The sequence below is a fragment of the Hylobates moloch genome, unplaced genomic scaffold (genome assembly GCF_009828535.3).
Source record: "Hylobates moloch isolate HMO894 unplaced genomic scaffold, HMol_V3 SCAFFOLD_11, whole genome shotgun sequence".
Taxonomy (NCBI): domain Eukaryota; kingdom Metazoa; phylum Chordata; class Mammalia; order Primates; family Hylobatidae; genus Hylobates; species Hylobates moloch.
This window is the reverse complement of record NW_026652286.1, coordinates 50,495,258-50,517,961: the sequence shown is the minus strand read 5'-3', so window position 1 is coordinate 50,517,961 and position 22,704 is coordinate 50,495,258. Positions and strand designations below refer to the sequence as shown.

The 22,704-nt window shown below is 43.7% G+C and overlaps 1 protein-coding gene and 1 long non-coding RNA gene across 4 annotated transcripts in view; both read left to right on the top strand.

Annotated features, from left to right (window-relative positions):
• The first annotated feature begins 9,931 nt into the window (after positions 1-9,931).
• LOC116476744 (uncharacterized) lies at positions 9,932-11,369 on the top strand. The gene is made up of 2 exons (XR_004250270.2): positions 9,932-10,019; positions 10,161-11,369. It is a non-coding gene; the product is annotated as an uncharacterized LOC116476744 (long non-coding RNA).
• Positions 11,370-17,515: 6,146 nt separating this feature from the next.
• GAB2 (GRB2 associated binding protein 2) overlaps positions 17,516-22,704 on the top strand; it is a 199,583-nt gene continuing 194,394 nt past the window's right edge. For all 3 annotated transcript variants that reach the window (XM_032167025.2, XM_058446263.1, XM_058446262.1), the window contains exon 1: positions 17,516-17,646. In XM_032167025.2, the coding sequence (XP_032022916.1) occupies positions 17,572-17,646 (75 nt within the window). In that variant the 5' untranslated portion in view covers positions 17,516-17,571. The remainder of the gene's footprint in view (positions 17,647-22,704) is intronic.

The window sequence follows — 22,704 nt, the reverse complement described above, 5'->3', positions numbered from 1 at the left end:
TAACCTAATTCAAAATCACACAGCTGAAAAGAAAGAAATTCCAGAGCCTTAAGAGTTGGAAGACACCTGAGAGTTTGTCAAAGTTGACCTTCTGCCTAATGCAGAGAAATTCTGTTTACCTGGGCACTTGGTTTTCCAGCCTCTTTTTGACAAAGAAATCAGTGTCCTACAAAATTGCTCATTCCATTTCTGAATCTAATTGGTAGATTTGCTGAGCTAAAATCTCAGGAAAATCTACTTCCCTGGAACTTTAATCCCTCGGGCTTAGATATCAAGTTTAGGACAGGCTAAAAGGGATAATTAGGGCTTCATAAGGTTTGCCTCAACCATAATTAGAGAGAGAAATTCATTTGTTTATTCAACAAATATCTGAGCTTCTTTTATATGCCGAGACTGTGTGGTAGGTGCTATATAAACAGTTGTGAACCAAACAGAAATGACCCTGCCTTCATGGAATTAATAATATATTTGAAAAGATATATAATAATTAAGTAACTGTGTTATTTCAAAATATAGTATTTGCTGTAAAGTTATATGAAGAACAGGAAAGCATAGATAAGCTTGGTAGAAAAGGCATGTCTGAAAAAGTGACATTTAACCCTAGACCTAGAAGATAAAATGCAGAAAACGTTTTAAAAATATTTGCAGCATCAGCCTGTATTGATTTGGCATTCAGGTCTTACTAGATGCCATGTTAATTTTGTGGAATAAGGGACATTTACAGACCCAGAACCTGGAGGCACTATAATTTCCAAGCCTATCAGGAATTACACCTCCCATGATTTTTGAGGGACCTGATAGAATTGTAATGTTAACATGACAGAGGTTAACAAAATTATAGTGATGGGAAGATTGCTGAGTTAGAGAAACCCCAGGTTCTGTACCCAACATTACCGTAAATTTAGTTGTAGAGCATTAGGCAAGTAAAATAATCTTTGTGGCCTCCAGTTTTTTCATCTATAGTACTATCACATTTTGAAGTAGGTAAGCTCTATCTCTTAATCTTCTGTGAACCTGTGCTGAACTTAGTCACTAATAATTGATTTAGAGTCTAACCTTTAGGCAATATGTAGTCCTCTATTTTAGTACATATTAAGTCTCCAAAATGTATAACGAAGTTGCATCGCTGAAAGTTGAACAGTAGTCTTAAATGTGTTCATATACTGTATATGTGGAAGGAGGAAAGGTCCTTCTCAAGGCATCTTACCTTTTTGATAGCGTTTTCACCAATGTATTTCCAAAACTTTATACATTCTTTTCCTTGGTAATTGATCACACAATGAATATCTGGTTGAAGCCAAATACTTGCCACCTATAGCAAGCCTAATAATTTGTCTTTGGCGCAATAGTTCTATTTTGCCAATAATTGAACAAAAACAAAAATCCATGTCAGACAAAGATGATGAAAATGCCAAAACTGAACTGTTGCTTGCAGGCAGCATCAGCAGGAAAAAACTCAAACTGTTTACTCATCAGCTGAGATATGAATATCTAAATTCTACATTGCAAACAGTGTTGTATAAGTCAGTGTATAATGAATAAAAGTATGGATTCAATAGTTGAGTACTGTCTACACTGTAATAGCTTTTAGTGCTTAGTTTCTGAGTTAAAAGGTGCTAAGAGGGTTAGTTTTTCACTTGAGTAACCCGTTTCCAATGAGGAAAGAAATCAGATTATGTTTTCCTAAGATTTCCAAATGCCACCCAAAAATAAGAACCCCAGCAACCCAAGTAGAAGTATATTCTAAAACTTAGAAAGGTTTTTTCCGCTATTCTCATTCTTATTTCAAATTTTGAGATAGGTTGAGAAAAATAGTTGCTTTCCATCTGGCTGTCCTTTTGCCTGAGGAAAGTTGTGCTGTCATGTTTTTAGGTCTGACAAGAACTTAATTGTGTGAGTGATCCATTCCAGATCTAGACATAACTCTCCAACCCAGAGACTCCTTAACTGTCACAGAATAGCAAAAGAACTGTTTGACCTTTCGTTCTTGTCAGACTGGATCTGCCAGAAGCCTCCCTCTACAATGTTATATATTCATATTCTCTATAAATTGAATGTAGACATTGAAGCATGACTGAACAGGCATTGAAGATGCACTTGGTGAGGTGGATTAACTCTACCCATCTTTAAATCCCTTGCCTCAGATAATTATAGATGAGAGATGCTTATTTGGATTGGATTGCTATTTATTCTTCTGTTTATTTTAGTAAGTGGTGAGGCAAGAACACAAAAAATGTACAGTTGAAAGATTGGCCTGGGTTGATTGATAAGTAATGTGTGGGGTGTTTTGGCTTCTTATCAATATTTGTATTCAGTCTGCAATCTAAAGTATGTATAATTAGAAAAACAGGTGAGAGTAACATCTGATTATAATTTCTTCCCAGTTAATCTTCAGTATTAAAAGATAGTAAAAGCATTAAGAAAAGGGCAGAAAGCGGGCCGGGCACGGTGGCTCACGCCTGTAACCCCAGCACTTTGGGAGGCCAAGACAGGCGGATCACCTGAGGTCAGGAGTTCGAGACCAGCCTAACACGATGAAACCCATCTCTACTAAAAATACAAAAATTAGCCAGGTGTGGTGGTAGGCTCCTGTAATCCCAGCTGCTTGGGAGGCTGAGGCAGGAGAATTGCTGGAACTTGGGAGGCGGAGGTTTCAGTGAGCCGAGATTGCGCCATTGCACTCCAGCCAGGCCAGCAGAGTGAGACTCCATCTCAAAAAAAAAAAAAAAAAAAAAGAAAAGGGCCCAAAGCAACCTTCATCACTGTATTGAAATGATTTAGTAGGGCTTTTGTAAGAAAGCATCATTTTAGGTCATGATCAGCATCTCTCCCTGAACTTGGACATTCTCCTGTTGCCAGGAGCCCTAGATTGGGCTGTGATCAACTAAGGCTCCAGTTAGCTGTTGTGCAGTTTGGACCCAGCATTACCGTAAATGGAGTCCAGCGAATTTCTAGCCATTATCAGCACACTGGATAGTTTCTGGGGGACCTTTATAAAGAAGACACCAGGAGTTTAGGTGCTTTTTAAACTGTCAGTCAGGCAGCTGGTCATTGAATTAACGTAGCTCATGACTTTTCAAAAATTCTCTGCTATACCTTTACTGTTCGTAATTGTTACTAATAACATGACTATTATTTAGGCATTGCTTTACAGTTCATAAATATGTTTCATGTATCTTATTTTCTTAGTTATCAAGACAATACATTGTGGACTTTGTTCCTTTGTATCTTACTGGGTATGAAATTTATTTGGTTTATTTGTTATAAAAATTCGAAGTTCCTTTTGGGAGGCTGAGGCAGGCAGATCACAAGGTGAGGAGATTGAGACCATCATGGCTAACACGGTGAAACCCCATCTCTACAAAAAATACAAAAAAAAAATTAGCCAGGCGTGGTGGCGGGCGCCTGTAGTCCCAGCTACTCAGGAGGCTGAGGCAGGAGAATGGCATGAACCGGGAGACGGAGCTTGCAGTGAGCTGAGATCACACCACTGCACTCCAGCCCAGGCAACAGAGCGAGACTCTGTCTCAAAAAAAAAAAAAATTGAAAGTTCCTAATACTGAGAGAGAGACTACAAATAAAATTCACTGCCCTCAGCTTCCAGAGAAACCAAAAAACATAAAACCTAATAACCAAAGAATCTTGCATCTTAAGCCCCAGAATTTACTGAATGTGTCGCAAAATACACACCTTGACCTTGTTCAAACCAGGGTGAACGGACAGGAGAATGTGAAGGAACATGATGTTTGATCTCAAATACATTCGAGTAAAGAGAAACACTAAAAATGGGATAAAGGATCCTAGACCCAGCAATGTACTTAAGCTCATTGTGCCTCAATTTTTTTCAGTTTATACTCACATTTACCGCCTTTTAGGATCATCTTTGAATTGTGGATAGAAAGATAGATGAAAGAAACTTTGATAGGAATTATTAATATCTTCCTCGAAGTCACAGACCTATGATTTTTCAAGGTAATAATCTGAAAATAGATACTTGGTGGGCCTGTGTAACAAGTTTTTTTCCTGCAACAAGTGCCCATGTACACAGCTGGAACTGTATTTTGCCGAACCTGAGCCGTCTACAACTGTGATTTTTTGATTCATAACTTTCTCTACACACTAGCTCAACAAGAATTGCTGGTTTGCCATTTTCCTAGGAACCTTGCTTTGAAAAATCTCAGAAGATTAATCTTTCCCCTGTCTATGATATATGAACTACTCCCCTCTGTATTTCTCCTGATTCCTAGTAATTTGCCTGTTGTAGCTTCACTGAATAGGAACTCACTATCTTAATAGAGATCTTTTATTTATTTATTTAGAGACAGGGTCTTACTCTCTCACCCAGGCTAGAGTGCAGTGGCATGATCACAGCTCACTGCAGCCTCAGCCCCCCAGGCTCAAGTAATCCTTCTGCCTCAGCCTCCCACGTAGCTGGGACCACAGGCACAAGCCACCACACCCAGCTAATTTTTGTATTTTTTGTAGAGACAGGGTTTTGCCATGTTGCCCAGGCTGGTCTTGAACTCCTGGGCTCAAGCAATCCTCCCACTTTGGCCTCTGAAAGGGCAGGGATTACAGGCATGAGCCACTGTGCCTACCCTTATTTTTTGGAAACAGGGTCTTGCTTTGTCACTCAGGCTTAAGTGCAGTGATGTGTACATGGCTCAATGCAGCCTCGACCTCCTGGGCTCAAGCAATCCTCAGCCTCCCATGTAGCTGGGATCACAGGTATGCGCCACCACATCTAGCTAAGTTTTTATAGAGACGGGGTCTCACTTTGTTGCCCAGGCTGGTCTTAAACTCATGGGCTCAAGTAGTCCACTTGCCTCAGCCTCCCAAAGTGCTGGGATTACAAGTTTGAGTCACCACACCCAGCCAAGAAGTTTTTCTCTCCTCAGAGAGCTCTGGTTGTTAGAAACTTCTACCCGAGAATAAGAAAACCTGTCTCTCTGTATCATGCAAATGGAATAAAATAGAAACACAACTCCTCTTGTTTTCCAGTATAGAACCTCTAACTGCTCAGGTGGACTGTCTGTCCTTCCCTGAAGTGCTGCACCGCTCTGTGTTATTCATCAGGCCATGTGTCCTTATAATGGGCCTTTCTATTGGTACATAAAAGCTTCCCTCTCCTGTTCACTCAGCTACTACCCAAATTTCCTGTGATACCAATCTTAGAAGAGCTTTCAGGTCTCCACTGCCTCCTTCCTATCTGCCTTACAGCCTGTGGTGGTTGCTGAAGAACTTTAATTACAGTGTCAGAGTATTCAGGGACAGTCCCAACTCCCTTCATGTGAGGATTGCAGAAATGGGCTTGGATCGTATACAGACAGCGTCACGAAGCATTACTGAAGAACAGTAAGTTCTTTCACAGAAGATGTCAACTAATACTTGTATTTTCTTTGCCATACCCCAAGAGGCAGGAGCTGGTTCCTATATAGTTAGGATATAGCTGACCAGTGATCTCTTTAAATGTAATTTCCATCTGCCACATTTTAAATTGCAGGTTTTTGCATCAGGAAACTGTTGGGTCCAATTATTTGGTGCCTTGGAAAGGGCATTAGATGCATAGCGAGAAGACCCTGGTTTAATCTGACATTCCACTTACTAGGTTTAGAAGCTTGAGCAAGTTAATTAATCTTTGAGTCTGTATACCCAGCTGCAAAATGAGGATAATGCTTATCTTATAGAGTGTTGTGAAAGCAATAAAGATTGTGTGAAAGGGTTTCATAAACTGACAAGCACTGCACAAATGTAAGGTCTCCTAAGGAAAACCTTTTCAAAACTCAAAATCTGTATGAATGGAGATACTTACTCATGTTGGGTGGAATGTTTTACAGCCATTAAAAATTATAAGAGAAAATGTATTGAAAAATACAATCTAAAATGGTGAGTTTGCAATTAAAACAGAGTAAAACCTGTGTACATAGACTAGAATATGGAAAAAAATGAATTACAGGGCAGTGGAATTGAGTGACTTTTGCTTTAAAGCCTCGGGTATATTAGGTGTATTCAGTTTAGTTCAATAAACTTTTATTGAGCTCTCACTCTCCCAAGCCCTGTGCTAGATTCTATGAGTGCTGAGACAAATAGGACATACTCCCTCATCTCAGAGACTCCCATTCTGTACAGTCTTGTCAAAGTTTACTGTGTATATGAATCACTGGGGAGCGTATTAAAAATTTACATTATCCTACTCCCACCGGAAGATCTGATTCAGTAGGTCTGGGATGGAACTAGCTCACAATTTACATTGTTTTAAACAGTCACCCTGAGTAATTCTAGTGTAAGTATTTTAATTCTGTACTGAGAAACCTGCAGTGAGATTTTAATATTTTTACACTAAAGGATAAGTAATAATTATACAAATCTGCTCACTGAAGAAGGTACCCTGTTCTGTCTGCACGCTTGAGCTGGTTTTTATGTGTCTCTATCAAGGATGGGAAAGCCAGCCTGCAGTGATACCCCTTGGAACCCTTGCAGTGTAGAAACTACCACACCTCTCAACTTTTATCTCTTTTCCTCATTCCATTTCTCCCCACCACTTCTCCTATGTTTTCTTCTTTCTATGCAAGTGTTAATCTCCCACTGTGGTTCCTTCTATGCCTAGTACTATATCAACATCCAGGTGCTTCCCCTTCCTTTCTCCACCCCACCCCCCAGCCAGATATGCCAATCATATTGAAAACAACAACTTACATCTAATTTACTAAGTACAAACTTGTGTTAGTTAATGTTTCTCAAAAAGTAGGAGTGGGCTGTTGGTTGATCAAAAGTCATTTTTTTAAAAATCCGATATGGAAATTTTTGTGTCAAGTTTCACTATCATTTAGTTCTTGATTGATTTTCTTCTGATGGGTTAGTAGTCCTCAACAGAAAATTTTAAAAGTCCTCTGCTCAGGTACCTGTCCTGCCGATAGAACTGGGGTGTACCCTGCACCCTGACTCAACATTGCTTGTCTCCACATGCCTGTAAATGGGCTTGGGTGGCTTTCTCAGGCTACACACCTGTCACTTCTTAGTCACCCAGAATCAAAATATTAACAGCTCTGATCACATTTTCTGAACCTATGAGGCTTTATTTCAAGAGTGGTGACACTCCAAAATGCAGCTAGGATTTCCACATTTTCACGTGTTAGTGTTGAAATTATTTTTACTTCAGGAAACCAAGGGTTGGACAATGGCTTCCAGACTTTCTCCTTTCATTATGCTCCTTCAGCGCCTTATGCAAATACCGGTTGTCTTATGCTGCCATTCGTCTCCTCTGCCAGAATGTGAGCTCCAGGACAGCAGGGATAAGAATGCATTCATTTTTGTATCTGCAGTACCTTGGAGAGTGTCTGACACATAGTGGGCACTCATTTTAAAACTGCCAAATGAATCATTAAGGTGACCAAAAACAGGGTGGGGAAAATACATCCATCAGACAACAGGGAAATATTTCTTAAAAAAAAAAAATTCCCAAAACTAGCTTTTCCCTCTTTATGTGTCTGAAATATCTCATAAATTTTTAAACTATCCCTTTCAGCACAAATCTGCCTGGAGCTGTTTCCTGAACACAGGACCAAAAGGCAGGAATCAAAAGTAATAATGAGTTTAGTTATCTGTCTGTCACTGAAGGTGACTTCTAGGGCATCCTCCTGGCATTGCTTCTGGAATACAGTGACTTAGACTTCTTCTGAAGAACATCTCTATGCTGTTCATCATATCGCCAGCACCTAGCCCTGTGCCTGTGCATAGTAATTGCTCAGTAAGTATTGTTGAATGTATGTATTAAATTGAGAAGAAATTCAGAAGCTAGTCCCAAATGAACTTAGTTGCTCAGATTTTCAGTTAGTGGTTTTCCCCAACTTGCTCTCTTAATCTAGACATTTTTACTGCCTCCAAATTGAAGGTAGCTGCTATTTATGTCATCTAATTTAACAAATGTTAACTTATGTCTATTCTGTGCCTATCTGTGGGGTACCCAAAATTAAACCTAACCTCATACAGTTTCAGTCTCCATACAGTTGGTTCATAATTCTCAGTGCTCCCACAGTCCTTTGAACATACCTCTTATAACGTTGCCCAAATGCTACTGGAGATATCTGCCTATTTCTATCCCCAGAAAGACCCTGAAATTCTGAAGAACCTAGTCTTTTTTTTTTTTTTTTTTTTTTTTTTTGAGACGGAGTCTTGCTCTGTCGCCCAGGCTGGAGTGCAGTGGCGCAGTCTCGGCTCACTGCAAGCTCCACCTCCCAGGTTCACGCCATTCTCCTGCCTCAGCCTCTCCGAGTAGCTGGGACTACAGGCGCCTGCCACCACGCCCGGCTAATTTTTTGTATTTTTAGAAGAGACGGGGTTTCACTGTGGTCTCGATCTCCTGACCTCGTGATCCGCCCGCCTCGGCCTCCCAAAGTGCTGGGATTACAAGCGTGAGCCACCACGCCCGGCCGAACCTAGTCTTATCTTGATATTCCTATGCTGAACTTGAAGTAGTAGCTTCTCAGAAAATCCCTACTGAGACTTGACTAACTTGTACATAAATAACCATTCCCTAGTAACATGTGTTTGAATAGAAATATATTTTGTATTTGAATAGAAAGAAACATATGCTTTTCTAGGTATATTCCTAATTTAAAGGGATACTAGGTGAAAGAAACAAGATTGGTTTTAGTGTCTCTGTTAAACACCTTCCAAGGTGTCTACTTAGTTATCAAACCTGTCCTTTTTCTGACAATTCCCCTACCCCTGTCCTGGCCAGTGGGTCCCTAGCAGACATCCTGGGGGCCAGAGCTTCCTTTGCTGATTGGTCTAGGGGTGGACACCTGATCCCAAATAAACCAGTTTCACTTTCTCTTGAGAAATTGGGATTGAGGACAGTGGAGAGTCTGGACTGGCTGCTTGAGCCAGGAACACATAAACTTAGGAGCCGGTGGGTAACCATGTACCCAGAGAGACAGAGAAAGCAGTCTTCAAAGAAAGAAACGAAGGCAAAATGTTCAGAGATGAGGGAGACATACAAAATGGATGCCTGGTTTTTGCCATGTTTATTCCCTGGTTGCTACTGTTTCTGAGGCCAGATTATTCAACTTTTCCATGGGTTCCATAGGAGATAACTCACTTACCATCTCCATTTGATCTTGAGTGAGTTTGAAATGGGTATCTGCTTTGACAACTAAAAGAAGTCAAATTAATATACTATGTGACTTACAGAAGGAATTCTCATTACTTCTTAAGTCTCATTACCTTACAATCACATCTACATATCCCAGAATATATGTCAATCAGGAATTACTTAGATGGGGAATTCCTGATAAAATAAGATGCAGTAGGAGGGTAAGTGGCTTCTTTGCTTTTCAAATTTCTTAATAGTCTAAGTCACAAAAACAGAAAGCAAATAAACGGAGGCTTATTTACAGAGGGGATTGGACACGTCAGACCTTTTTTGGAACCACACGATTGGATTTAAAAGATTTTGAAGAACCAACACATTTGGCAGCTTCCCAAACCATCTTATTTTTGAAGATTCTGCTTTGCAGAACTGTATTAAGAATGGCCCTTGTCATGGGCGTTAGCTGTGTTTCAGACTAGCCAAAACTAAAAACTGGAAGAGACTAAATAAGTATGTGTGCATGTAGAGCAGCCCAGACCGTGCAAGTGGACTGACCATAAACAATGATGGCCAAATCTATGAAAATAAGATAAAGACCTTGCTCTTCAGAAACAGTGCCAGATGTGTTCAGAGCTTTGTGTACCACACTCTTTCAGCCCTGGTATGCCACACCGTGAATTTAGTGTTCACTTAATCATTTTGAAAACATGCATGGAAAATACAGAGGAACTGTGAACTGGTAAAATCATTTGTCTGGTTCAGGAAAGTTTCAGAGGAAAATCTCGGGGCTTTTTCCTAGAATGTTATGAAAATACTAAATTATACTGATTGCTGCCAACATATTTTCTAACCATTCTAGGAAAAGAAAAAACAACAAAGTTTCCAGCTCTTACTCTAGATTGACACTGGACCTTGGAGATGCTTGCAGGTAATTTGACTGCACCTACTTTCCTTTTTTGGTTAATTGTGTTCAGTGTGCCTCATAACTTCTATTCCCAGTAAGGCTGTCATTTAGAAGGGGTGGGTGGGGGCTGAGGGGAAGCTGTTTTAATTCTGGCTTTTGTTTCAGCCACTAAACGTAATGCCACATGATTGTTGACCCAACAATAATCCAGTTAAAAAACAGTCTTCAGAGTTACTACATCATCAGAATTAACCCTGATTACATCAAATTATGTTGAAACAGACCACAGCTGTTTGCCCTGTTGAAGCAACTGCTTGAGAGCTCCTCCGGAAGATACATCTGGGTGTCACTAAGATACATTTTGGGTTTAATTTTGTTTCTCAACACAAATGTAGGAGGGAAACAAACCCTGTTCTGCTGGGGTGCTTGGTGGGAGCTGAAAACCTTGTGATTCTCCAGCAGTCAAAAGTCATCTCAATTACCAAAGAGAAGGGAACCTGAGATCTTTTGTTTCAGTTTTCTATAGGAAGGATGTAAGAGGAAGGAAATTCAAATCTGTTGAGTATTGCTCTTGCCAGCAAAAAGAAGTGGAACTGACTAGTGAGAAGGTGGTGGGATTTTCTTTGGTGGCTGTATGCAGTGGTATCAACCCAGGAGAGTAGACTGTTCAATTGTGAAGAATTTTGCAAGACGGTTGTTATAATATCATTAAAATTAAGTTGTAATAAAAAAAGGGAAATATGCATTGGAAAAGATGTGGACAGATTGGAACCCTCATACATTGCTGATGGGAATGTAAAATGGTGTAGCCACTGTGGAAAAAAGTTCAGCAGTTCCTTAAAAAGTTAAACAGTGTCACCATATGACTCAGCATTTTCACTCCTAGATAGATACCTAGATCGAAAACATATGTCCACACAAAAACTTGTACAGGAATGATCACAACAGCATTATTCATAATAGCCAAAAACTGGAAACAACTGTAATGTTCATGAGCTGATGAATGGATAAAATGCAGTATATAAAGAACTGTTAAGTGCTTCAACATGGATGAAACTTGAAAACATTATACAAAGCGAAAGAGGTTAGACACACGAGGTCACATATTGTATGAATATGGTTATGTGAAACGTCTAGAATTGGCAATCCATAGAGATGAAAAGTAGGTTAGCAGTTGCCAGCGGATGGGATTGGGGGAATGGAGAGTTAATGCTAATGGATATGGTGTTTCTTTTGGGGTAATGAAAATGTTCTGGAATTAGATAGCTGTGATGGTTGACAAAGTTGATGAATATATTAGAAACCATGAATTATAAACTTTAACATGGTGACTTTTGTGATGTGTGAATATCTTAATTAAAAAATTAAGATATAAACTTACAATTAAATAAGTTATATTAAAAAGAAAGGTAGTAACTACCCCAAACTCATCTCTTGGCTAATTACGTTTTACTATTGTGTTCTTGGTGTTATTTATGTCTATTGTGTCTTTATGTTGGAAATACTAAATAATGGTGTATTACTGTGTATCTCTTAACTCTGTATTCAAGGACATTAACTTGATAGCTTAAAACTGGCCATGGCTGGCAGAGTATGCCACAACAGTTGGCATATACTGTAAATCAAGGCACCCACCAACACCACCAGGGAGCCAATTTTAAAATATTTGCCAGCACATCATTGGCTATATTGTCGGACAATCATCTTGGGTAATACCGGTAGAATTACATAGTTAGATGAGATGAAATCCTGAGGCCTCTAGGTTCCCAGCAAAACAAAGACTAGCAAGCCTGCATCGTTACTATGCAATTTATCAGGTGCAGAAGGAAATGACATTTCTGGTCATCTGTTGAATAAAGCCATTTTGAGTTCAGGGGACATGGTTTTCTCCAGCTTCACTAGTGTTGCATCTGGTACAAGGGGTTAAGTGCTAAAGCCCCTGTAGGATTGTCACAGTGAAGCCAGACAACAGAGTAACCACAAAGAGATTAATTCTGTAGTCCCACAAAGGAGGGTGTCTAAAGACTGTACAACAGTGTCAGAGTTTGGAAACCGAGGGTTGACAAAGTTGGTTCTCTGGAATCTGGGGATACCAGTTAAAAGGTTAAAAGGAGTCATTGTTTTTTGAAACTATCCAAGAGTTACAGCCATGTTTTTTTTGTTGTTTGTTTGTTTGTTTTAAGATTTCGGGGGAATCTTATTTTCTTACATGTTTCTGGAATTTTTCATTTTTTTTTTTAATTTATTTTTAAGTTCCAGGGTACATGTGCAGGATGTGCAGGTTTGTTACACAGGTAAATGTGTGTTATGGTGGTGTGCTGCACCTATCAAACCATGACCAAGGTATTAAGCTCAGCAAGCATTAGCTATTTTTCCTAATGCTCTCCCTCTCCCAACTCCCCACCCACTCACAGGTCCCAGTGTGTGTTTCCCTCCCTGTGTCCTTGTATTCTCATTGTTCAGCTCCCACTTATAAGTGAGAACATGCGGTGTTTGGTGTTCTGTTCCTGTGTTAGTTTGATGAGGATAACGCCTTCCAGCTCCATCCATGTCCCTGCAAAGGACATGATCTCGTTCCTTTTTATGGCAGGTTACAACCATTTTTAAAAGTGGAACTGCACAGGATTACCTCAACCTGCTAAGTCCTTCCAGCTAGGCCGTCCCTGTGGGTTTAAACACAATGTAAAGAAAGTGGATGTTAAGTGTTCTTTCCACAAAAATGATAACTATATTAGGTAATGCATTTGTTAGTTAGCTAGATTTAACCATCCCGCAATGTGTGTATTTTATATATTTGTATCTATGTTTCGAAACATCATGTTGTACACAATAAACACATACGATGTTACCTGACAATTTTTATTTAAAAAACCACTCCAGCTGCTTATAGGTCCCTTCACAAATGCTATTCTCTGGTTTGTATGGATCAGAGAGTTCTAGATGTTCCAGTGGTCTACAGCCCCCACCTGTCATCCTTTAAGGGTTGGTTCCTTTGTTCTCACAATGAACATTTAATGAGCATCTATTCTGTGCTGGTACCATGCTGGGAAGCTCTGGGAATACAAAAATGAGGAAGGGCCAGATGTGGTAGCTCATACCTGTAATCCCAGAACTTTGGGACGCCAAGGCAGGAAGATCACTTGAGCCCAAGTGTTTGAGACTACCCTGGGCAACATAGCAAGACATTGTCTCTAAAAAAATAATAAGTGATAAAAACACATTCATGTCTTCAAGGAACTCACAGTTCCTTGACAAGGAAATACTTGCTGTACAGTGTGATAATCCAATTTATATAAGTGCAGTGTGGATACCAAGAAAAGAGTGAACAACTTTGCTGGGGAATGGGGACAGTCAGTTTTAGGGAAAGAGGTCTTGACGTATGTTCAAGATCTAATTCAAGGTAGGAATTCTCTCTGCAGAGCAAATAAAAGGAGCCAGCATTGCAGAGTGTGGTTTGGAAGACTACAGCACTTTCTCAAGGATCTTGACAGTCTTTGTTCTTGGTAGATTATGACAACTGATTTACCAGTGTCAAAAGCAAAGTCCTGGGAGCCTAACTGCCACAGAGCCATTAGCACTGATTCTGGTTATTTTCAAAGGAGAAATTGGGAAAATGGGATTGCTCAAACTTTTCTCTAAGAAAGTTTTTTTTTTTTTTTTTGAGACAGAGTCTCACTCTTGTCGCCCAGGCTAGAGTGCAATGGTGTGATCTCAGCTCATTGCAACCTCCACCTCCCAGGTTCCAGCAATTCTCCTGCCTCAGCCTCCCAAGTAGCTGGGATTACAGGTGCCTGCCACCACACCCAGCTAATTTTCGTATTTTTAGTAGAGTTGGGGTTTCACCATGTTGGCCAGGCTGGTCTCAAACTCCTGACCTCAAGTGATTCGCCGGCCTCAGCGTCCCAAAGTGTTGGGATTGCAGGCGTGAGGCACCGCGCCTTGCCAAAAGTTTATTTTCAAAATGTCTCCCACTGGGTATAGTGTCAAGTAACTCTCAGACTATTAGCCACAGACAGGGAGGAAACCCAATTAGGTCTTTAACCCCACCCCATTCCCACTTCCAGATCTCATCCTCAACCAGATGCCCAGAGTTGACTTGAGTAAGTTAAGGTAATTTGATATAGGGAACCATGTGGGCCTCAAGTAACTAGGGGTTAAAGAAGCACACACCTTAATATGCCTGAGAGATGAGTGTCCTGAAAGACACCAGCTGAGGTGGTTCAGCTGGTCATACTGACTTTGGTAAGCAGTACTCAGTTCTGAAATTAACCTGTCAACTAAACTGAAGGGGAGAAAAAGCAGAAGGGCTAGCACACAAACATCCATCCCCACCCCCAGTCCAATCACTGACGTCAGCTGTGGCGTGGGTGGTATTAATCACACTAGCTTGGTGTGCAGTTGAGGACAGCTCTCCTTCCAGCCCTTCAACCAGTTTCTGAAAGCATTCCACCAGCCATGCACCTGCCACTGGCCACAAACCCTCAACTCCCAGACAGGCACGGATGCAGCGACGGATGTCCCTGACGACATTCAAAGCCACAGTGCACCCTTTAGAACCCCAGGCTTTGTGGGGAATGGGAGTAGCTATGAACGGGGGCCAAAGTGGTACCCATGCTCTCCCAGTATGCATTTCTCTAATCTCTGCAGTGCTCCCTCCTCATAAGATAGTCATTTCCTGAGAATTTAATGAGAATATAAGATTAATGACCCAAAGCACTCTTGGAGCCGGCCATTAATTCCCCCAGGAAATACCAGTGGTCTTTAAACAAAATTGCCTAAATTATGGGCTAGTGATGCATGTCCGCTCAGGGCTTGGGGGTGGGGGGATTGTCACCCCAACTGGTTCCGATAGATGGCGCCTATCTTCATGTAAATCATTCAAATGATTTGTTTTTCATTTTTTTCCCAGCAAAAACCAGGGAGCATTTAAACAGACACACACAGCAGGGAGTGGAGAGGACTTAGTAAAAGCCCAGACAGGAACGTTCCGTCCAAGGGCTGTTTTCAGGCCTGGAACGCCTCTCAGGCTCAAAAGACTGAGCCACTCTAGGGTGCAGCCAGGGACTTCAGCAGCAGTCTTGCTTTCTATGCACAGCCCGAGATAGGCACTAGCAGCAAGAAGGACGCAAGGTGGGAGTCCAGCTGAAGAGCACAGTAAAAAAGCCCCTTTCGGCCGGGCTCACGCCTATAATCCCAGCAATTTGGGAGGCCGAGGCGGGCGGATTACGAGGTCAGGAGATCGAGACCATCCTGGCTAACGTGGTGAAACCCCGTCTCTACTAAAAAAAAAATACAAAACATTAGCTGGGCGTGGTGGCGGGCGCCTGTAGTCCCAGCTACTAGGGAGGCTTAGGCAGGAGAATGGCGTGAACCTGGGAGGCGGAGCTGGCAGTGAGCCGAGATCACGCCACTGCACTCTAGCCTGGGCAACAGAGCGAGACTCCGTCTCAAAAAAAAAAAAAAAAAAAAAAGCCCCTTTCTTTAACCTTTGGGGAAAGATGGGGGTGTTGAGAGCCCCTCCCAAAGCCAATACCTGGTGACTGCTGTATTCATATTTCAAGGTCCCTCCTGCCACTGGCCAAACAAAAAATATCAAACTTTTCCATTTCCACATGAAATTGTAAATAACACCATCTTTTCCTAAGCAAACAAAATAAGACCTTAAAGAATTTCTGGCAGGATATGACCTAACCCCCAACTAACTCTTGCTAAACAGTCTTCCAGTCTGTGTATTGAATCATATAACTATCAAAGGATATGTAAAAGACTACTCTTCTGGGGGAAGATAGGGCATACGTGTGCCTGACTTGCATCACAAACCTCAGCTGCAGCCAAACCATGCAGATTTCTCCGACTCTGCAATCGCTGGGACTTGGCACCATGACTCAGATGTGAATGAAGTCAGGACGGCTTTATTTTGGTTGGGAGTCACCGCCTCCTGATTGATTTGGCAGACGTTAAGTGTTGTTTGTCTTACAGGGATTTAAGGTACTTAAAGCCAGAAGTTAAAATGGCCATCATTCTGGTGGTGGCCCTTCATACGTGACTTAAGGATCCCTAAATTGGAAGGTTAAGGGAGCTGTGGTCCCAGCCTATAACAGTTCTGGCTGTACTTCCCATCCAGCAGCACACTGGATATTGAAGAAAGTCAGTGAAATATTAGATCCAGGGGACTGACCGCTAAAACTCCTAGGGTATCTAGAAGAGCTAAGTACGTGGTAGGGGATTCACTTTTCCAAACTGAAGAGGGTGAACTTCCCCCAACCCAGTCAAGATCTGTTGGACCAAATGATGTCCAACTGCTTGAAACAACTCAGCTGCACAGAGACAGAAATGAACAAAACAGCTTTAGTCTAAGGTTGTGTGAGGCAGTGCAAGATGCTGCTTCTCCAATTCATCTGTCCACACAGCACGGTTCCCCATTGAATAAACAGGTTACTATCCACTTACCAGAGAAGTTAGGGAGGACCTGCCTTTTAATGCTGCTTAGAGAGACACTTTGTGATGAGAAAAGAGCTCGTACAAAAGATTTTCTTTTTCTCCCCCCTCCCGCTGAAGTGCTGGAGTTGTGTGCTTCCACGTACATCTGGGAAAACTCAGCGCAGTGAGAGGCTATCATTATATTTACAAACAGAGGTCTCATAGCCTGTGTCAATGAGCGGGAACGTTGGGGAATTTGGACCCCAATTTCTTGTTCTTCTACACTTGACCTTGCCTTCCAATTCATTATGAAATACATTGACTAGTTTTGCTTCTTCCATTCTACAAATCATGCGAATTTTCTATACTAAACTGTGTTTTCCCAGAGGCAATGTAGGAGGGAGTCAGCTGGACTTGTTTCCAGGCAATGAGAGGCTCCCAGGTCGATCCCATTAAGGCAATGCCCTCATTTTGAATAACAGATGACCGGGACCCCTCCTGCCCCACACACCTGAATTGGAAACTTGGCTCGGCTTTGTACAAGCCCTTGCCCTTAGGCTGTCCATAAAATAGGAACAATACTGAAGACAATCCTGTAAGCTACAAAGTGCAAAGGCTCCGGCGCGTAGTAGGTCCGTCTCCTCCTCCCGCCGAGGGGCGCCAGAGTTAAGGAGCTTCTTGCTGGGAAGGGGTCCCTCCTTTCAGCCGGAACCTGACCCGCAGAATGTATCGGAAACGTGAGCGGCCCTCGTATCCCTTCCCCGTCGACGCTCGGTGAAAAATCGATCGACGACCGAGGGCGCGCAGTCCCTTCCCCTCACACCCGCCAGCGCCAGGGGCGCGGCCGCCTCCCTGGCCTCCGCGCCCGCGGCTTGGGGCCTCAGGAGAAAGCGAGACTCCAGGGCGCGCCTCCTCGGTCCCTACCCCTCCGGCGGCCGGGGCTGGCGGGACGGGCTGGCGACGACCGGCCTTCACTGCACCGCTCCCGGCGGCCGGGCGGGAGAATCGGATTGCCCCTGGGGCGGGGGACGGCCCCGAGGCCGGCCCGCCCCCCCCCTATCCCCCCGGGCCCCCCCCCCCCTGGCCTCCGCTGCCCCAGCTGCCCGAGCCCGCGCCCTCGTCCGCGCGACCCGGCGGCGGGCTCCAGGCCGGCAGCATGAGCGGCGGCGGCGACGTGGTGTGCACCGGCTGGCTGAGGAAATCGCCTCCCGAGAAGAAGTTGAGGCGCTATGTGAGTGCGGGCGCTGCCGCCCAGGGGCGGGCGGGCGGGGGGCGCTCCGGGGCCTGCGGAGGGGCGGGGGGCTCCCGGAGGGGCGGCAGGCTGGGGAGCTCGGGCCCGGAGCCGTGGGGGCCGGGGGCGAGGAGCGGCCGGGGACGTGTGGTTCACCTGCACACCTGTCACAGGTGGGCCGCCGAGGGGGCGGGGCGGGCGGCAGGTTGAGGCTGCGGCTCCTGCTCCGCCAGGCGGGCGCGGCGGCGGCCCCTCCCAAGCCGGTCTGCCCGTGAACTAAATATAGTGTCGAAGTTTGTATTGATGGCTTCTGGAGACCGAGAGAGTTGACTCTCGGGGCTGGGGCTCCGCGGCAGCCCGGAGCAGCTTCAGCCCGCAGGGTCGGGGAGAGGGCGGGAAAGGGGGGCTTAAGCTGTGGGGCCGCGCGGACGGCCCCACAAAGGGCGAGCGCCTCACGCCCTCTCCTTCCCTTTCTCCGCCCGCCCCTCCCGGCCGCCGGCCTCCCTCCGTCCGCGGCTGCATCACCGGCAGCGTCAGCGGCATGTGCAGCCCTTGTATTAAGTGACTCATTTGTTTGTCCCCCTTCTCTCCCTTTATTCCGTTCGTCTCTCACAGGCGCCTCCCCCGACCCCGGTGTGACACTGCAGTTTGGTCCCCGTGGCTGGCCTGGGTTTGGGACCCGGCAGCTCCCAGGTGTCTGGGGTCGGGAGAGATCGAGGCTCTCCGCGGCCAGGTGTTGCCAACCGACAGTGTTTGCTGACATCGCTGGAACAGCCTCTTCCCTCTAGGTGGGGAACTGGCAGCCTGGGGGAGGTGGAACGGCGTGGCGCTGAGCCGTGGAGTTCTGGCTTTTTTTTTTTTTTTTTTTTTTTTAAACCCCTCTCCCCAGAGGATGCCTTGCCTGGTGAGGTCAAAGTACAAGATGGTGCCAGTTACTGAGATTTGGCCGAAATGGTCTTGGGGTAGTCGCGGGAGTTTGGAAGTGAGGGTAAGGTTGCTGGAAGGTTTCAAGGTCTCTAATCTGCTCCCTCTCCGTTTCCCATGAAATGCCCTTGTTTAACGGGCTGTGGTGCCGGACTCCTGGATCACTCCCACAGCCTGGAAGGGAGCCGTTGCCTCCAGCTGCAGTGCATCAAGGGAGCTCGGAATAGACCCTGCCCTCTGTCAGCTGCACCAGTGGCTGTCCATGGGGGGGAGAGGCAGAAGCCTACCAGAATTTCCTGTCTTGGCTCCCCAGATCAGAATCAAGGGACTTCTGGCCTCGGGACTGAGGAAGTGACATTCTGTTTTTCAAAGGAAGTGTTGTTGTTGCGGAGTGCAAGCGTGTGTGTCAGTGAAATCAGGGTCTTACGTAGATGTTTGCTGGGGAAAAAAAACTAAGGATTTAGCACATGAGTTTTGAAAGTGGACATGGATTTATAGGAGGGATGAAGCAGTGAATTGTTCATCTCAGTTCGAAAGCTCATTTTTAGGAGTGTCTGTGTAGCCAAAGTATAATTATTAAGAAATAAACTTTTTTCCTCTTCAGGGTTGTATCAGTTTGTTAGGAAAGTTGAATTATTTAGGGTTAAGGAGCAGTGATTTACTATTAACAATTTTATAAATAATTTTAAAACTTTGTCCCAAAGAGCTTCCAAAAATTATCTATACAAATAGATTTCCATACAAGCTAGTGGAATAGAGCGTCCACAGTAAAAAAAAATGTGACCCTTAATTTTCAAATTTGAACACTACACTAAAGAACCTTGAAACTTGTTTTTGAAACAATTTGCAAACAGTATGACATTGTATCTACCTTTGACTTATCGCTCCTTGAACTCTCACCCAGACTCTATGACCCATTTCTTGGGTGTTTTTGTTCCCAAACAACTTTAGTTCAAAATAACCAGGTTTGGAGGCATTTGGGTCAAGCACCTTTTTCACTCATTTGAACGAAGCTAGAGTCGTATGATGGCCTTAGCCTCTCCCATCTTCCATGTACCTTCAGCCCATCAGGTGTCAGACCTTAACAGCTTTAAGTAACAGCTTTTCTTAGGCTAGGATGTGATGTGTTCACTTACATGACTGGAAGCCTCTGCCCCTTTCGAAGTTCAGTTTCCCCCTAATTGAAACTGCTGATATGTGTAACCTTAAGCCTCAGGGGAACAGTATGCCTTTACATCTACTTTTCTCTTGGGGTATTAAGAGTTTTTGCATCCTGTTGTAAGTTAAAACTCTGCCAGTTTGCTTATTTCAGTAGAGGCCTGAGTTCATTAGAACCAAGCTTGGAAAGTATTTCCCAGCCCCATGGCTGTATATTTACCCCAAGGTAGCTGCTGCTTCTGGTATACATCATAGGTGTGTTATATTGTAGATTGAGAAATCCTCATTATAAGAGTACATCAAGCGTATGTGATAAGGGGAAGAAGTAGTTGAACTAGGTTATAACTATTTAAACGATTTTTTTAAAAACTGATTTAATTTGAAGGCTGGGCGCAGTGGCTTATGCCTGTAATCCCAGCACTTTGGGAGGCCGAGGTGGGCGGATCACTGGAGGTCAGAAGTTCGAGACCAGCCTGGCCAACGTGGTGAAACCCCGTCTCTACCATAAATACAAGAGTTAGCTGGGCGTCGTGGAGGGCACCTGTAGTCCCAGCCACTCAGGAGGCTGAGTCATGAGAATCGCGTGAGCCCAGGAGGCTGAGGTTGCAGTGAGCCGAGATTGCACCACTGCACTCCAGCCTGGGTGACAAAATGAGACTCCATTTCAAAGAAAAACAAAAAACTTATTTAATTCGGAAAGACGGGGAGGTATAGAGGGGAAAAACATCTTAGAAGAAGCAAAGGCAAATGTTTGAGCAATTAGTTTTCAGGGATTTTTTCATCAGCCTTTTCTAGTTAATTAATTATAAGTATAAAAGATCTATCTGCTATTTACTGAGTGCCGTGGAGAAATTACAAAAAATGACTCTGGAAAATGCTGACTATTGTCTCTGGGGCATCCTGATATGGTTGCAGTGGGAGGCTGGCAGAAGTAACAACCCTCCCATCGTTCGTCGGTGTCTTTGTGTGTGTGTGTGCGCGTGCGTGCAAATGCATACACACGTACGTGTATATAATAAACAGAATTTTCTTGAGGAAAAACATTAATATGACCTACACTGCATTGTAGTTTTCTTTCTTTTTTTTTTTTTTTTTTTTTTTTTTTGAGACGGAGTCTTGCTCTTTCTCCCAGGCCAGAGTGCAGTGGCGCGATCTCGGCCCACTGCAAGCTCCGCCTCCCGGGTTCACGCCATTCTCCTGCCTCAGCCTCCCGAGTAGCTGGGACTACAGGCGCCCGCCACCGCGCCCGGCTAATTTTTTGTATTTTTAGTAGAGACGGGGTTTCACCGTGTTAGCCAGGATAGTCTTGATCTCCTGACCTCGTGATCCGCCCGCCTCGGCCTCCCAAAGTGCTGGGATTACAGGCATGAGCCACCGCGCCCGGCCCTGCATTGTAGTTTTCAATCAATTTCACTGAGTTAAAAGATTTAGGGAATAAGATTGGCAGACTGCCCCCTAGTGGCTAACTTGAAGAAAGTTGTGCACAAGTTGTAATGAACAAGTGCATTAAGGTAACAGTAATTGTTTATTTCCATTATATTTATTAAATATACTTATTAAATCTGTGTCCCACGCACTGGATCAGGTGCTTGGAATAAAAATCCAGTAAATAGAAAAAAATTAATCCAGCCTTTCAGTCTTAGCAATGGCTTTGCCTTGTCCTTCAAAGGAAAATTTGAAACGATGAGGGAGTAGTTGTCTGTACGTACGATGAATGGCCACATTTTCAAATTTACCTGTATCTGCATAGTTCCTTTCTTTCTTTCTTTTTTTTTTTTTTTTTTTGAGACAGAGTTTCACTTTTGTTGCCTAGGCTGGAGTGCAACAGCACGATCTGGGCTCACTGCAACCTTTGCCTCCTGGGTTCAAGCAATTCTCCTGCCTCAGCCTCCCAGGTAGCTGGGATTATAGGCATGCATCACCACGCCTGGCTAATTTTGTATTTTTAGTAGAGATGAGGCCTGACCACGTTGGTCAGGCTGATCTTGAACTCCTGACCTCAGGTGATCCACCCACCTCGGCCTCCCATAGTGCTGGGATTACAGACAGACATGGGCCACCACGCCCAGCCTGCATGGTTCCTTTCTTGTTTCCTTTTCTTAGAGTAGATGAAGTGCCACTTCTATCTGAGCTAATCCTGCTACTTATACTTTGAATCGTATCTTCTCCTCCCTACTCAAATAATTCTTATCCTGTCACACATCTTCAGCTTCTTTCCCTCTCTGTACTATCTCCTTTTTTTCAGGGATAAACTTGGTGGTGGTTTATGCAGTCTTCCTTTCTCCCACCTTCTTCTCAGTCTGCTCCAGTGGAAACCTACTTTGTTATTCGCCACAGCTATTCTCACAAAGGCACCAGCGATACCCAGGTCACTAAACTCAGAGGATGATTTTTTACTCCTCATTTTAATTAATCTCTTCACTGCTTGGTCATAGTTAACCACTATTTTTTAAAACACCTTCCTCTTACCTTGGCTGACACTATAAATGCCTGTTTTTTCTCCTTTTCTGGCTACTGTGTATCTCCTTTGCTAGACTGACCCTTTTATCCAGTCCTTAAAGGTTGAAGCTCCTTTATAGTCATAGTGGCTGTGTGGTTTCTCCCCTTTGTCAGCCTTGTGCATTCTACTGGCTTCAGTTATCATTTGCATGGTGGTCATCATCAAGTTAAATTTCCATCTCGGAGTTGTGTTCTGAACTTCAGACTTACATATCCAATTGTTAACTGGGCATCTCTCTTTGAGTGTTTCCCAGTCAACACAAACTCACCACTTCCAAAACTAAACTCTTCTTTGTTCATCTCTTCACTCCACATCTGTTCAGTAAACAGTGCCACTAAGCACCTACTTGCTCAAATGAGAAACAGGAATCATCTTTGACTCCCTGTCACCCACTATCCCACATCTAATCTGTCACCAAAACCCATTAGTGGTATCATCTAAATGTCTTGTTATACGCTTCTTCATCTCCACTGCTG